This window comes from Spinacia oleracea, chromosome 4, assembly GCF_020520425.1.
Source record: "Spinacia oleracea cultivar Varoflay chromosome 4, BTI_SOV_V1, whole genome shotgun sequence".
Taxonomy (NCBI): Eukaryota; Viridiplantae; Streptophyta; class Magnoliopsida; order Caryophyllales; family Amaranthaceae; genus Spinacia; species Spinacia oleracea.
The window spans coordinates 134,426,416-134,441,076 of record NC_079490.1 but is presented as its reverse complement, the minus strand read 5'-3'; the positions used below and the strand labels follow the sequence as shown (position 1 = coordinate 134,441,076).

General features: G+C 33.5%; 1 protein-coding gene across 1 annotated transcript; it reads right to left on the bottom strand.

Annotated features, from left to right (window-relative positions):
* Nucleotides 1-3,691: 3,691 nt before the first annotated feature.
* On the bottom strand, nt 3,692-7,535 carry LOC110797483 (cyclin-D3-1). Its single transcript, XM_022002594.2, has 4 exons — nt 6,740-7,535; nt 6,452-6,653; nt 5,870-6,000; nt 3,692-4,488 (listed from the first exon to the last, which is right to left on the bottom strand). The coding sequence occupies exons 1-4, from the start codon at nt 7,247-7,249 to the stop codon at nt 4,006-4,008; spliced, it is 1,326 nt and encodes a 441-aa protein (XP_021858286.2). The 5' UTR covers nt 7,250-7,535; the 3' UTR covers nt 3,692-4,005.
* Between the last annotated feature and the right edge of the window lie 7,126 nt (nt 7,536-14,661).

Sequence of the window (14,661 nt, the reverse complement as noted above, 5' to 3'; positions counted from 1 at the left end):
TAGAATGGGTCTTATCCTATTAGTTATGATTTTAGTGATAAGTTTATAAATAGTATTGCATAATCCTATAGGCCTAAACTCAGCCATACTCTCCGGTTGATCTGACTTAGGAATAAGCGTAATGTAGGAAGAATTTATCTCTTCTGAAATAGTGGCTGACTCAAAACATGTTTTACAGAATTTAACTATACTGGGCCCAATATCATTCCAGAAGGTCTGATAAAACACAGGCTGAATTCCATCTGGGCCAGGGCTTTTGATGGGATCCATCTGAAACAAATTATACTTCACTTCCTCATCAGTAATGGGCTTAAGAAGGGCAATACAGTCCTGATCCTTAATTGTGTTTTTGCTGCTTAAGTTAACTGCCCAGCTGCTACTAACATGCCTAGTTTGAAACATCTGCCTAAAATATGAAGTGGCCATAATTTTTAGCTCCTGATTATCTGAAACCCAATTGCCATCACTATCTTTTAAAGCCAGAATTTTCCCTCTACTTTTCTTAATTTTCGCCAGTAAATGAAAATATCTAGTATTAAAATCTGCATATCTTCTCCAATTCATTCCCGCTTTTTGTGCCCAAATGAGGCGCTCTTTTTTAAAAATATCATTAAGATCTTTAAGTAATTGTTTTTCTAGTTGGATTAAGAAATTGGAATGATACTTGGCTAAAGAGGTTTGTATACCATTAATACGAGCTAGAAGACGTTTTTTAACTACATTCAAGTTTCCAAACACATTATTGTTTCATTGTTAACTACTCTTTATACCCCGTCAAAAAAAAAAAAAAATCTTTATACGATTGTATGTGTTACTTGAGAATTGTTGGAAGACTAAACTTTCTATTTACATTTTCATAACTCACGATCAAGCACTTAGCATCAAGCACTTAGGTCCTCTAATGTCCAAAAATTGTGATAAAGGACCTTATAAAAAAATTTATTATGAGATGGGACATAAAATTAATTTTTTATTGTGAGATGAAACATTCACCTATTTTCGGATGGTTCACTCCAATTTTCCCGCGCCAGACTCCACTTTTCAGCCACGTGCTTATTAAAAAATGATTTTATTTTTTATTTTTCATAAGTTTCACTCCAATTACCTCCCCGCTTTAACGAATCTAAATACCTAAAAAAAAAGCTTTCTCCTTCCGGGGAACTCTATTTCCTCTCATCTTCATCTTCTTCAACCATTTCTTAAATTCATGCACGATACCTTTAAAACAAAAGAAAATCATTGTTATTCGAACAAGGTAAGAACAAAAACCCCAATTTTTTCGCATCAATTCGTCCAATTTGAATTTTTTGGAAGTTAGAGTTCAGCTGGAATTGTTTCTTTTACAAGCAAGAGAACGGCACGCGCGAGTCAACGGCGAAAAATTTTAGTCAACCATCTAAAAATGGGTAAATGTCTCATCTCTAGAGCTGTCAAAAATCGACCCGACCCGAAAACCGACCCGAACCCGACCCGAAAATACTGGGTCCTGAACAAGATTTTGTGACCCGTAACCCGATTTTATCCGAACCCGAACAACCCGAAAAGGAATGGGTCAAAAGCCGACCGAACCCGTTTTAGACCCGACCGATTGAAAATCATTGTATTTATAGTAATAAATGAGATTATGAGAAAATTTAAGCATAAAAGACACGTTGTTTTTACTATTGTTCTGTGTAATATGATTTTAATTTGAATTATACGCCATTTTATGATTGAATTTGACAAAATATAAACTTTCGTAGGAAAATTTGTTAACTTGTGCCAATATTTTGTATATTTTTCACCTAAATTAATGAAAATATAATGCACGTTTTAAAATCTCTCAACCCGTTGGGTCGACCCGAACCCGAAAGTTCTGGATCTTGAACAAGCATTTGTAAACCCGAACCCGAAAGTGACCGACCCGATTCAACCCGAACCCGAAAGTAAATTTTTACAACCCGACCCGACCGACCCGTTTTACAGGTCTACTCATCTCACAACAAAAAATAAATTATAAGTCTCACAACAACTTTTTGGACTTTAAGAGATCCTTTCTAACAAAAGATCCTTGTATTTATCAATTTTTTGGATTATTTTTTTATTTTTTTTACCTCATTACTGATTGATACTCCGTAATGAGTTTGTGAACGACGGTGGCACATCATCAGCAAATTCATAGATCCGTTATTGATATTGACCGCTACAAACGACTCTTCATTATTCCGTATTTGTTGAATGTGATGAAATACTTGGTACAAACTAATCTCATTATCTCAGATTATAACCGGAATGAGTACCTCTGCAAACAAAAACTTAGGGGGCGTTTGGTTCGCAAGGGGTAAAGGGAATGGAATCAACAAAGGGAAAGGAGGGGAAAGGTAATCAAACCCTTTGATATAAAATAGTGTTTGGTAATCTCCTCCACTATCTTACCCCATCTTTTCATTTCACTCTGAAAATACCATTCTAACAAAACAAAAAAATCACAAAACCATATCAAACTACCTAAAAAAACCCAGAAATTTCTGCCATGGATCTACATGCAACTACATGCAAAACCATATCAAACTACCAAAAAATCCAGAAATTTCTTCCATGGATCTACAACTAGAAGAGCTTCAATTCCTAAGCATAACGGACATAATCACGTGATTGTCGCCGCCCCTCTCCCGTTTGTCTGCCGCCCCCTCCACTCATGTCGTCGTCCCTCTTCTCTCTCTCCTGTGGGTGATTTCGGGTGATTTTGGTGGTTTAAGGTTGATTGTTGGGTGGCTTCTGGTTAATTATTTGGGTGGTTTCCGGTGATTTTGGTGGTTTAAGGTTGATCGTTGGGTGGCTTCGGGTTAATTGTTTGGGTGGTTTCCGGTGATTTTGGTGGTTAATAATGGTGTCAATTGGTTGTTAAGGTGGTTTCCGGCAGGTTATGGTAGTTATTAATGGTTTTTTGCGGTTGTTGGGGGTGGTTTTCGTTTGTTTCTGGTGGTGTGGGTAGTTGTCGGTGGTTTCAGATAGTGTCTGAGGTGGCGGGTAAGGTGGTGGAACCAACGGTTGGTGGTTTTTGTAGGGGATCCGGTAGTTTTACGGTGTTATAAGGTTTGGTCAAGCTTGTTTAATGGTGGTCAATGTTTTTTGGGCGGTGATGGGGGAAAGGGAATGCAAAAGTCTAGGGGGGGGGTGGGGAATGAATGTAGAGGATTTTGGGGGTAACCTAAAAATAAAAAAGGGTAAAGGAAATGGTAAAATAGACCTAACAAACAACAACAAAGGGAATGATATCAGTCTATTCCCTTTTCCTTTGATTATTACCCCCAACCAAACGCCCCCTTAACCTAAACTAAAACCCCTATCCTTTAGAAATGATTAACATAACCTTAAAAATGATAAAAATCATCATCTCCAGAGACAATGATTCATAGAAACTGTACATTGACAGTATTTATTAATTAATCATATGGTTGGAGAGTTGGAGTAGGTTAGAATGGTGTATACAGTCATTCCATTCCCCTGTTCTCCCCAAACCCAAATATATATATATAATTTATTATAAATTCCTAATACTTACAAATATAGTACTCTTTTTATTTCTGGACCCATCTCCCAAAGTCAAAAGCTTCCCAAAAAAGTCAAACTCTTCCTTACCAAAAAATCCTGACTGGGACCCACTCTCATATATGTTTCTTTCTTTCACATGCATGCATGAAAGTTTCCATTCATTCACCTCATCATGCATTTTATTTCTTCTTCTCCATTCATCACAACAGTTGATCATCATGCATATATGCATGCATGAACATACATACATGATATATAGATACTGCATACATACATGAGAGATAAGAGGACATACATGAAAATTGAAAAGTGCAGGGCGGGAATGAATTTATAACCATATAATAATATAAGAGTTTACTATTATATGATATAAATATGTCCCCATATTTTTTGGTTGCAAGTATTATAAGTCATCAAGAGAAGGAGAAGTGGAAAATAGACCGGCAAAAGAGGTAGCTAGGTAGGTGGGTTTTAACGAGGACTGGCAACGACCTCGACAAAGACTCGAGAAAGAGAAGGCAACTGCAATGGCATTGGCTGTTCATGCACTCTACTCTTCTTCTTGGTGATCAATGGAGAGGAAGATACTGAAGACGACAATGATGATGATGACAATGACAACGACAATGATGATGATGACAATGACAACGACAATGACAATGACGAAGTTGATGATCCCATCATCATATGAGTAGTAGCAGCCCATGAATCATTGGAACTGTCACAGCTGAGATAGTATGCATCCATTACTCCACTTGGGCTACTTGGAATAACATCACTGCTGCTTGTAGTAGTAGTAGGAACAGAGGGTGGTCCGGGAGACGGAGGGGGTGGCGGAAAAGTATTCGTCGTCATCATTTCGTCAAAACTCCTCTTTGACTTGAGATTGTCTTCAGTCTTGCTGTTGCTTGATGATTTCTCCACGATCAGTTCATAACAATCATTCACATTGTCCTGCATTTGTACATTACATCAACTAAAGTTACAATTTACTTAATCATCAACACTAATTATGAAAATGTAGGTCTAAACTCCTATAATTACACTTTGGACCCAACTATTTAAACGTGACAAAATCATCTACACTCTTTTCTCATTGGTTATTAGATCAGAAAAGAAAAGTTAGACCACAACACAAAAATTTAAAAACACTCATAGAAAACATTTAGAACAAATAAGACCATATCAAAAATTAGACAAGACCAGATGAAGAGTGAAAAAATCACAATTATGTTTTTAAGGATTTAGTATTGCAAGTCTAAAACTAGTCATAATTTTGGGTTTGAAATTTCCTTGAGAATTGTTGAAAAAACAAATTAATTGACTTAAGCTATGCACTTATATTGCACCACTAGGAATAAACAATATATAATCTTAATCTAAATCTAAAATCTAAAATCTAAAATCTAAAATCAATAGTTCAAGGTTGAAAAAATGAAGAGTTTTTCAAGGAACGAGAGAGTGAGGGAGCGTCTGGATCGCACTAACACCATATTATTACGTGCGCAAATATCGAAGAGGCTTTTGTGATTAAAGTTAGATTAACATTTGTAAATCGCAATTAAGTAAGTTTTATCTTGAAGCAATCTAAGATTTTTTCTTAAGAAGAGCAATAGTTGTTCCAATGTGAATAAAAACAAACAAGGAAAAGGGTAAGGAACACGAACACGAACACGATGCCTAGCCATGTCTCGTCATATCCAAGCAACCAATGAAGGTGCTTTTCGAGATCGTAAAACGAAACAAGTATACTCCCCCTTGGTCCAAAATTGATTGAACAACAAACAAATTGAATTACTACGTGTTTGGTTACACGAGGAAATGAACAGTATCATACATGTATTACTTTCCTAGTACTCCGTATTAAGTAGACGCGAACCAAATGTACCCATTCATGTGATGTACTATGTACACATTCAATACCTAAAGAATTTCGTGAAATTATTCTTTTATGTAACATTTCAACACAATAGTACATTTTTAGTTGAGGAATGAAGTACTGGGTGTACTACATTTAATTTAAGGAATGACATTGACAAAACTACCCTTACTTATAAAAACAAAATATTCTAGGACAATGACACATCATCCATATCTCTCTTGCCAAAAGCCAAAAGCCAAAAGGTTATTTATGTGTGAAATCAAAATATAGCTGTTAACCTAGATCTTTGAAATGGGTTAATGACCAAGTGACCGACCCATATTTTTTAATGTGGACCCATTGACCCACTAACTCTACCAAGTAAACTTCCTTAGTCCTTACATTATTTAATTACATGTTTAGATCTGCTGATGAGATTAATTAGAGAAACACTAATCATAATTAGGCACTAACCTTGCTGATATTAAGCACCCCCAGAAGCTGATTTTGGTAATCAAGAGGGTTACTTGGCTCAATCTGGTCAATCACATGCATCATTGTGGCAGTTGCCAATACTGATGGTACAAAGCTTGCAAATCTCCAATCTACATTTGACATTTCATCATCATTAACAAACTATCCAGTCCGCCATTATTTATAATTTTAACTAATAATGTGACAATCATAATCAAGACTGTACTATGTTTTATCACCAATGATGTTGATGTTGATGTTATTATTTCAAACTAATAACACGACAACTAAATCGGGACAGTGTAAACACATTCTCAAGAACAGGGGGCATTTTCATTTTTTTGATTGCTACTTCACATGAGCATCAATGAGAATGTGTATGTAGATTTACAATTGTATCCCTAACCACTAAACAGAGCAGATAAGTCAAGATTTGCAATTGTATCAAGAAAATTCATACAAAAACAAAAAAAGACACTTCTTTTTTACTGAAAAAACTAAAACAAATTCCTAAAATATGGACATTATAACTGATAATAGTATTCAAAAACATAAATGCTCTGTTTTTATTTTTTAGCTTACCAGGGAGGAGAGAGAGAACAAGTGCTTCACACCTCCGGAGAAACTCCCAATGAAGGTGATTCTTTAATCCTAGCCGTCTGATTATTTGATCAAGAAACGAAAGTGGGGTCACTGGGTTCATCTTCCATTCCAATGTTGACAACACCAACAACTCCATTTTTTGAATCGTCTTTGCATCAAACATGTATTTCCCTCCTTCCACCTTCAAGCAGAATTAAAAATATTAATTAGTAAGACTGTTTCTTTTCTGGAAAACAGAGTTAGGAATGTATTTGGACATAAACATACTTGAAGATCTAAGAGAAGAGGGACGTAAGTTTCTTCAACTTTGGCAGCAAGAGAGAGACAAGTAACAGCAGAAAGCTGAAACATCCAAGGCTTATCCTTTTGAAAACAAAAGCTAGAGATAAATCGATCAAGATAATTAACAGCAAGAACAGAGGTTAAGGTACAAAACCCATAATAGGAATTGACCTTTAAAATCCACTCCACGGCTTCACTTCTTGAAAATGACAAACTAGATATCACGTCTAAACCACCCTCATTCCCAAAACTCTCATCTTTTTCTTTCGCGAACAAAACTCGAAGCTCCTCATCTTCCCAGAATAAATCTTGTTCCAGTAAAAGAAGTGGGAGCAGATAATCAACACCGCCACCATTGTTGATTCTTCTAAATTCTTCATCTTCGAAGCTGGCGTCGGAAAAGACTTCGTCTTCCCATTTCTCTTCCTCGCAGTAGAGGGCGTCCAAGAGGGAAAATGGGGGTTCTTCTTGGAATTCCTGAGAACAAGGTGCCATTTTTACTTTGTTAAATATAATTTTTCTGAAATTTCAAGATGAAGATTTTAATGAGAAATTGTGGGTTTTGGTTAAAGTGGTGGTGGGGGGGTTTAACATAGTAAAAGGAATTGAAGTGAAAGATTTAACAAGTCGTAAAAAGCGTCCTCATTGATGCCTCCCTTGCTCGGCTAGAGCAGAGCAGAGAGAGGAGAGAGAATTGATGTGTGGAATTTTCAAATGGAGAAAAATGGGAGAGAGAGATGAGAGGGGGGAAGGGGGAGGGGGGATGAGATTTTATCTCAGAGAAGTAAGGAGAGATCACGCTTGTCCTTTTTTATACAAGATGAGATTTATTTATTTTTAAATTTTTTGTTTGGGGGGTGCTTTTGTTTTTGGGGTTTAGTAAATATTTTGGGACATGCTTTCGGTGGTACGTATTGACTGTGTGGGTAACTGGTAAATGTATGACTTGTGTGACTACACGCCCAGCGAGCTATACATAGTGTTTGGGTGTCTAATTAGCTTTTAACTAGTATAATAGGACCCGTGTGATGCACGGTTTATATATTTTAATTTTAAGTGCAAATTTAAATTAATTTAGAAAAGAAATATAGAAAAATACGTACATTTTTTATTTCATTTCACGCATCACCCATAATTTCATGTTAGGTATAAAATCAGTTATCATTAGGGATGTCAGTGGGGCGGGTTTCGTGGGAGACCCGCCCCGCATCCGCCCCAAGTAGGCGGGGATGGAGGTAGATTTGGCGGGTGATGGGGCGGGGATGGGTATAGAAATCGTACCCGCCATGGGTGATAGGGCGGGTGTGGATTTTGTGTTGAACCCGCCCCATCCCCGCCCGCCCCGCCCCATCCCCACTCGCCCCGCTTCATACCCGCCATGGGTGATGGGGTGAGTTTGTATTAATGTGCATATCTAGGTGAGAATTTTAAGTTTTTTGTTATTACGGGTATTTTTTCAATTATATATGTCTCTTTAGTCGTAAGGTTTTTTTTTTTTTGTAAAGTTAACTTTCATTACTTCGTACATATGAAAAATGTTTGCTAAATAAGAAAAATTAGGCGGATATTGGCGCGGGTATGGGGCGGGGATAAGATGGGGATGGATACCCAGTTGGGTGGTGGGGCGGGGATGAATTTTAGTTTATACCCGTTGGGGCGGGGATGGGAATGAATTTTGTACCCGCCATGGGTGATGGGGCGGGGATGGGGATGAAAATTTTAGGTGGGGATGGGGATGGAGGGGCATACATCCGCATCCGCCCCGCCCCATTGACATCCCTAGTTATCATCCTATGAGCTGAGAGATGTCAATTCTCAACCTGAACCATTGGACCCGCTGGGTTGGTTAGATCGTTTAGAACCCAAATTCTTATTAACCTGCGAGCTGGAACCCAAGACCCAATCTGATTATATCCAACCCTAACCGACCATAAAATATTAACCCCGTTAGGATCTAAACCCGATAACAAACTTGTTCTGCAGCAACCCGGTCCGTTTCAACCCAAACCAATAGATCTAAAACCCGTTAATGACCCAATCCGTTTCAATCCAAAACGTTTGAATACAAGGAAATCGATTTTACAATCCGAACTGTTTTAACCCGTAACGCGCTTAATTAAAAACGTAACCCGCTTAATCAGAACCATTCACAACCCGTAACCCGTTTAATTCGAACCGTTTACAACTCATAACACGTTTAATTCTTCTACTGGTCCTAAATTCTTAACACTTTAAAAATTTAGTTCTTACTTGTGTTCTCTATTTAAGGCCTCAATATTAGAATTTATAAACGTACTAAAAATTGTGATTTTATAATTTGGAACCGAATTCACTTGACCTGAGTACAACATCTACCCATTTCACCCCGCTATTGATTTATCCACATTGTATGAACCTAAACCGATAAAAATCTGAACCGAGATAAACTTGAACCCGAGGTAACCCATCGATACTTGTTCAACCGACCCATTTCAGATCCGATATTAAGTTCAAATACTATCTCATATTTTTGTTGTGTTACCCGCACCCATTTTAAGCACTCGTCCAATCTCAAGTTTATTCTCTTGAAATCAGGTCTTATCAAATCCATAAATTTCATTAGATTAATCAGGTCCAAGTCCAGTAAGTTCAGATAAGTTTAAAAAATTTATTTCAAATAAGGTGGAGAGAACGCACCCAACCTCCATTTTTCTTTGTTCCACTCACTTGTTATATATGTGGTCAAAATAATAAATAAGTAAATAAATAATTGGTTGTACTTTGTGGAATATTTATGAAATAAATAAATTATGTTGGCTAAAACTCAAACCAAAACAAACCCACCACATCACCAAGAAGGATATAACTTTATCTCTATAAATGTCCATCACTCGTCGAATCACTACATACTTCCTCCGATTATGTTCATCACTCGTCGAATCACTACATACTTCCTCCGATTTTTAATACTCGCAACGTTTGGACTTTTAATACTATTCGCATATTCTACTTTGACTATTGTTGGTGATTTATAGGTAAGATAAAATATATATAAGTTATGTTATTATAATTTTTATTATTTTTATTATTTTTATTATTATTATTATTATTATAATAAGCTTTCGAATTTTATTACACTTTTTTTTAAAAAAAAAATTGTTAGAAAAACATATAAATTCATTTGATCTTCATCCTTCTCATCTACTCCTCCGTTCCACAATGATGTTCTAATTTAGAATTTTGATATTATTAACAATTGAACAAAATCTTCTAAATTACTTCCAATACATAAGAAAAAAAAATTATGTGGGGTCTTGTTTGATTCGTCTCAATGAATAATTGAATAATATCAAAATTTTATATTTTTTACAAATACATAATTAGATATATAAATGATCTAAAATGTGTGCTGGCAAACGTGAAAAGTATAAATTGGAACATCAATATGGAACGGAGGGCCGGAGTATTACATACCCATTTAATACCCACTTTATGTATCCTGATCTATAACTTATCTTACTATGATTCTTTTCATAATTGTGCAATAACTTTCTTTTATTCTGTTCTTGGTGATATAAACATAAACAGAGAGAGTATTTATTTAGTTAACTTTTTGGGTCAATATTACGACATACACCCTTGATTGTAAGATATAACCATTATAAAGTCTACGATGGCTTATCGAGTTAGAAATTTTAAAATCATATTTTCCCCTTCACCCCCCGTATGATATAATATGATATATTGTAAATAGATCAAATGTGTTACATTATAATGTGGACCCACTTTATTCGACCAAATATTCATTCAAAAATGCCATACTCCACCCTCTTAACTTAGTTGACCCATTTAAAAATTTATCTTATTCATCAACTTTTAAATAGAACTTAAAATAAATCGTAAAATACAAAATATTTTTTTTTTCTAACTTATATGTATGTATATGCTCACCTATCTTATATTGTTATGTCTTTTTTTATATTATAAGCTTTCGATTTTCATCCTTATCATCTATTACTTACCCATTTTATGTATCCCGACCCACCACTTATTTTATTACGATTCTATCCATAATTGTGCAATAACTTTCTTTTATTATGTTCTTGGCGATATAAACATAGACAGAGGGAGTATTTATTTAGTTAAATTTTTGTGTTGATATTACGACCTATACTTTCATTAAATTAGTTTCGCATGGACATAATATGAAACAGATCAGTTGCCTTGACATTTACTCCGTACGTCGTAGTAATACTATTTAATGTTTACTAATTCACTAATAAATAAACATAAAAGATATTTTTTAGTTTGGCAACAATATCTTTTAAAACAAACTTCGGAATAAGATATTGAATTGAAGTATATCCTCCATATAAATGATTTGTTTAATTAGGAAGGGGAAAAGAGCTGGAATTTTTTTTAGTATGTTTATTATCAATAGAATCTTAGGATTTATAATGAAAATTAATAACATTTTTCCTTAATTAAAGTGTTTTAATTATTTTTATTTAATTAAAAGAGAGGCGAATCAATGAGTGACATTTGTCATCACCACATTGATTTCCTCTCTTTTAGTATAATATATAGATAGATAGATTGGTTCTACAGCTTAAAAGCTCACTTGATTTATGAAATACATCTTCCGCTTTAAATAGTTGCATCATTTTGAATTTTGACATTAGTTTTAACCTTAATGTTCTACTAATAAATAAAATTAAAAATTATTATACAAAGTATTATTAGGTTTGTCTTAATATATATTTTAAATATATATACTTTTTATAATTTTTACTAATATGTAATTATAAGTATTGGCAAACATGAAAGTCAAAACGGTGCAACTATTTAGGAACGGAAGAAGTACATGATATCTCTAATGGCTATATCAGGTTATAGTCATTTATGGGTAATTGGGTATACTCCCCTTTAATGAAGTATATTACAAAACAACATACGGAGTATATGTTTTCCTGGGGGAAAAAGAAAGTATGTAAATTATAAATATAAATTGTCTTCCCTCCATTTCTTTTTTATCTTCCGGTTTCTATAAATGTCGTTCATATTTGATCTTCATGTTTCTATTTTTGGACATGACTTTTACCATAAATTTCTCCACCATCCCTTATTTAATTCATTCACATTTCCTCATTCACCCACCCAACCCCACTTTTATGATTTTTTATTACTTTAATAAAAATATCTTCTCTCTCCTTCATTTCTTTGTTACTTTTCTTCATTTATTTATTATTTTCTCTTACACTCAATCATTACAAGATTTCATTTTCTTATTTTCCACCCCAAACACCAAATAGGAATATCATTTATGAATGCAGGGAGTATAAAAACAGAAATATAATTCTTTCTCCGTTTTTATTTTCTCTCTCCTCAAATATCTTTCCATTTTTTGTCTATCTCCAAAAACCACCATTAAACCTATGAAAATCATTCACTTTTCTCCATTTTATAGTAATTAATCACTCACAAAACACTAAAATTCGACGAATAATCAACAGATTTGAAAAATTAACAAACACGATGATTTTATTTTTCAAATTTCAGGCAAATTTAAGAAAAAAGCAAATGAAGTTCAAAAGAAAATCACAATGTGCAACGATTTGAATTAAAAACACAAAAGGAAAAGGTGAGTGGAGTACTACTTATTCATATTTTGTCCATTTTGTTAATATTAACTAATTTAGAAATTTTCTGGTTGAATCTTCATTTTCTCTTTTCATATTTTGTCAAGATCTGAATTTTTCAAAATATTCATATTTGTATATGGTTAGGCTCATTTTGTGAGACTCTGATATTCATATCTATTTAATATGAAAATTAAATACATTTAATTTGTTTATTAAGTTCTTGAAACTTGTATGTTGATGTTTATATTTTAAGAATAAAATGTTCTTTTTTGTTCCATGTAATATTTTCATTATTTTGTGTAAGTGATTTTAAGAAGAACTTGTTGAAATCTCCATTCTCCTGCTTATTTTCAAAAGTTTAAGATCTATAATTTTATTTAATGTTCAGATCTAGATTTTTTCGAGGTCCATATGAATATATAATTATGTTTGTTTTATGACATTTTAATGTTCATAACTATTCAGTATGAAGATTAAATTTATGCTTGTTGATTAGGTTCTGTAACCTAATATATTCATTTTTTGAGAATAAAATGTTCACTTTTGTTGTGTATAATATTGTCATTTTATATTTTTGCAAAAATCGGATCTAGATATTTTATGTTCAGATCTGGATTTTTCAAAATGTTCATATTTGTATATAGTTATGTTCATTTTTCGAGAATCTGATGTTCATATCTATTTATTATGAAAATTAAATACATTTAATTTGTTTATTAAGTTTTGGAATTTGTACGTTGATGTTTACATTCTAAGAATGATTATATTATATGACATTTTGATGTTCAAGTCTATTTAGTATGAAGATTGAATTTATGCTTGTGGATTAGGTTCGGGAACTTAATACTCTGTAATATTCATTTTTTGAGAATAAAATGTTCATTTCTGTTGCCTTTGTCTTGTATTTTTTTTCAATGTGTTAGTGATTTACATTGATTATTCTTGTATATTATCATTTAAACATTTTGCATGCTCACCATTTTCAAATTAGTAAATGTTCATTTTTAAATTAGTTGCGATCATCGTATCAAATTACTTATTATTTTCATTTTCAACCTACAACAATGAGGAAATTGGAAATGAAAGTTCAATATTGTGTTCAAATCATACTTCATACACACATTCGAACGTATTGAACTCGAGACCATAGGTAGTCAATATTCAAGTTTGAAGATATAGAAAAATAAGAGGATGATTTGTACCAATATGTTGTAAATCAAATACAATGTTACACAGGCAATGCCTAAAATATTCAATTTTAATGTAAAATATGTTATTTAACATGTTTTAATTGCACAATATATGTAAATATATATATGTTCAATGTAATAACATAGTAATACAATAACTATGTTCATTTTAAAATTAGTAAATATTCATTTCACAATTAGTAGATAAATTTTCATTTTAAAATATGTTGAACAAATGAGGATTCCCAAATAATTAGGTAAAACGTTCATCTTCGAATTATTAGATAAATGTTTATTTCCAAATAAATAAATAATTGGTTCATTTCCAAATAAATAAATAAATGTTCATTTCCGAAATAGTAAATGTCATTGCCTAATAAATAAATAAATGTTCATTTCTAAAAAATAGTAAATGTTCATTTTTATACTAGTACATTTCATCTTAAACAACACAAAACGACGTCGTTTTGGATGGGGATACAACCAACTCGTGTACATCCAAAAATTTGTGTCCCTTAAGGTTCATAAACCTTCTTATGACCCATCATAATAAAGCCACTCAACATTTATTATGCAATACTATAAATATGTCGTCCTAATGCACATTCCAAGGCACGCCCATTTATTACCTTCACACACACTTTAACCTAGAGAACTCTCTCTACTTTCGAACCTAGTACTTACATAGGCATCGAATGTGCTTTCCTCGAAACACCCCGGACCAGTTAATTCTGTTAGGTTATGATACATATAATTCATATATAAATCATGCGGAAAAACCATAAAGCCAGGAATCCAAATTAATTGTCACATAACAATTAGCATAATTTAGGATACATACACTTTGTAGCGTGCCCTCCCTAGCTGCGCCCGAACCGAACAAGAACAAGTCTAGGACTCCAAATGTCGTCCCTCCGTAGATAGTCCACAGCACGTTCGGATCCGCCTTAGATTTAATTAACTAGAATTGCACCTAAGGTATTATGAATATTCGAATATTTGAGGCAATATTATTATTAGTTTTAATCCTTAAAACTAGGTGAATACTTGAAATTACGTGTTCATAAATTGTGAATGGCATCACATATTTACAGGG

Bases quoted from the DNA above. Each gene is read 5' to 3' on its own strand.
- LOC110797483 (XM_022002594.2), bottom strand. From the start codon at position 7,249: ATGGCACCTTGTTCTCAGGAATTCCAAGAAGAACCCCCATTTTCCCTC. The intron at 6,654-6,739 runs GTATGTTTATGT...TTCTGCTTGAAG, and splicing joins CTCTTCTCTTAGATCTTCAA to GTGGAAGGAGGGAAATACAT. The intron at 4,489-5,869 runs GTTAGTGCCTAA...GTACAAATGCAG, and splicing joins GGGTGCTTAATATCAGCAAG to GACAATGTGAATGATTGTTA.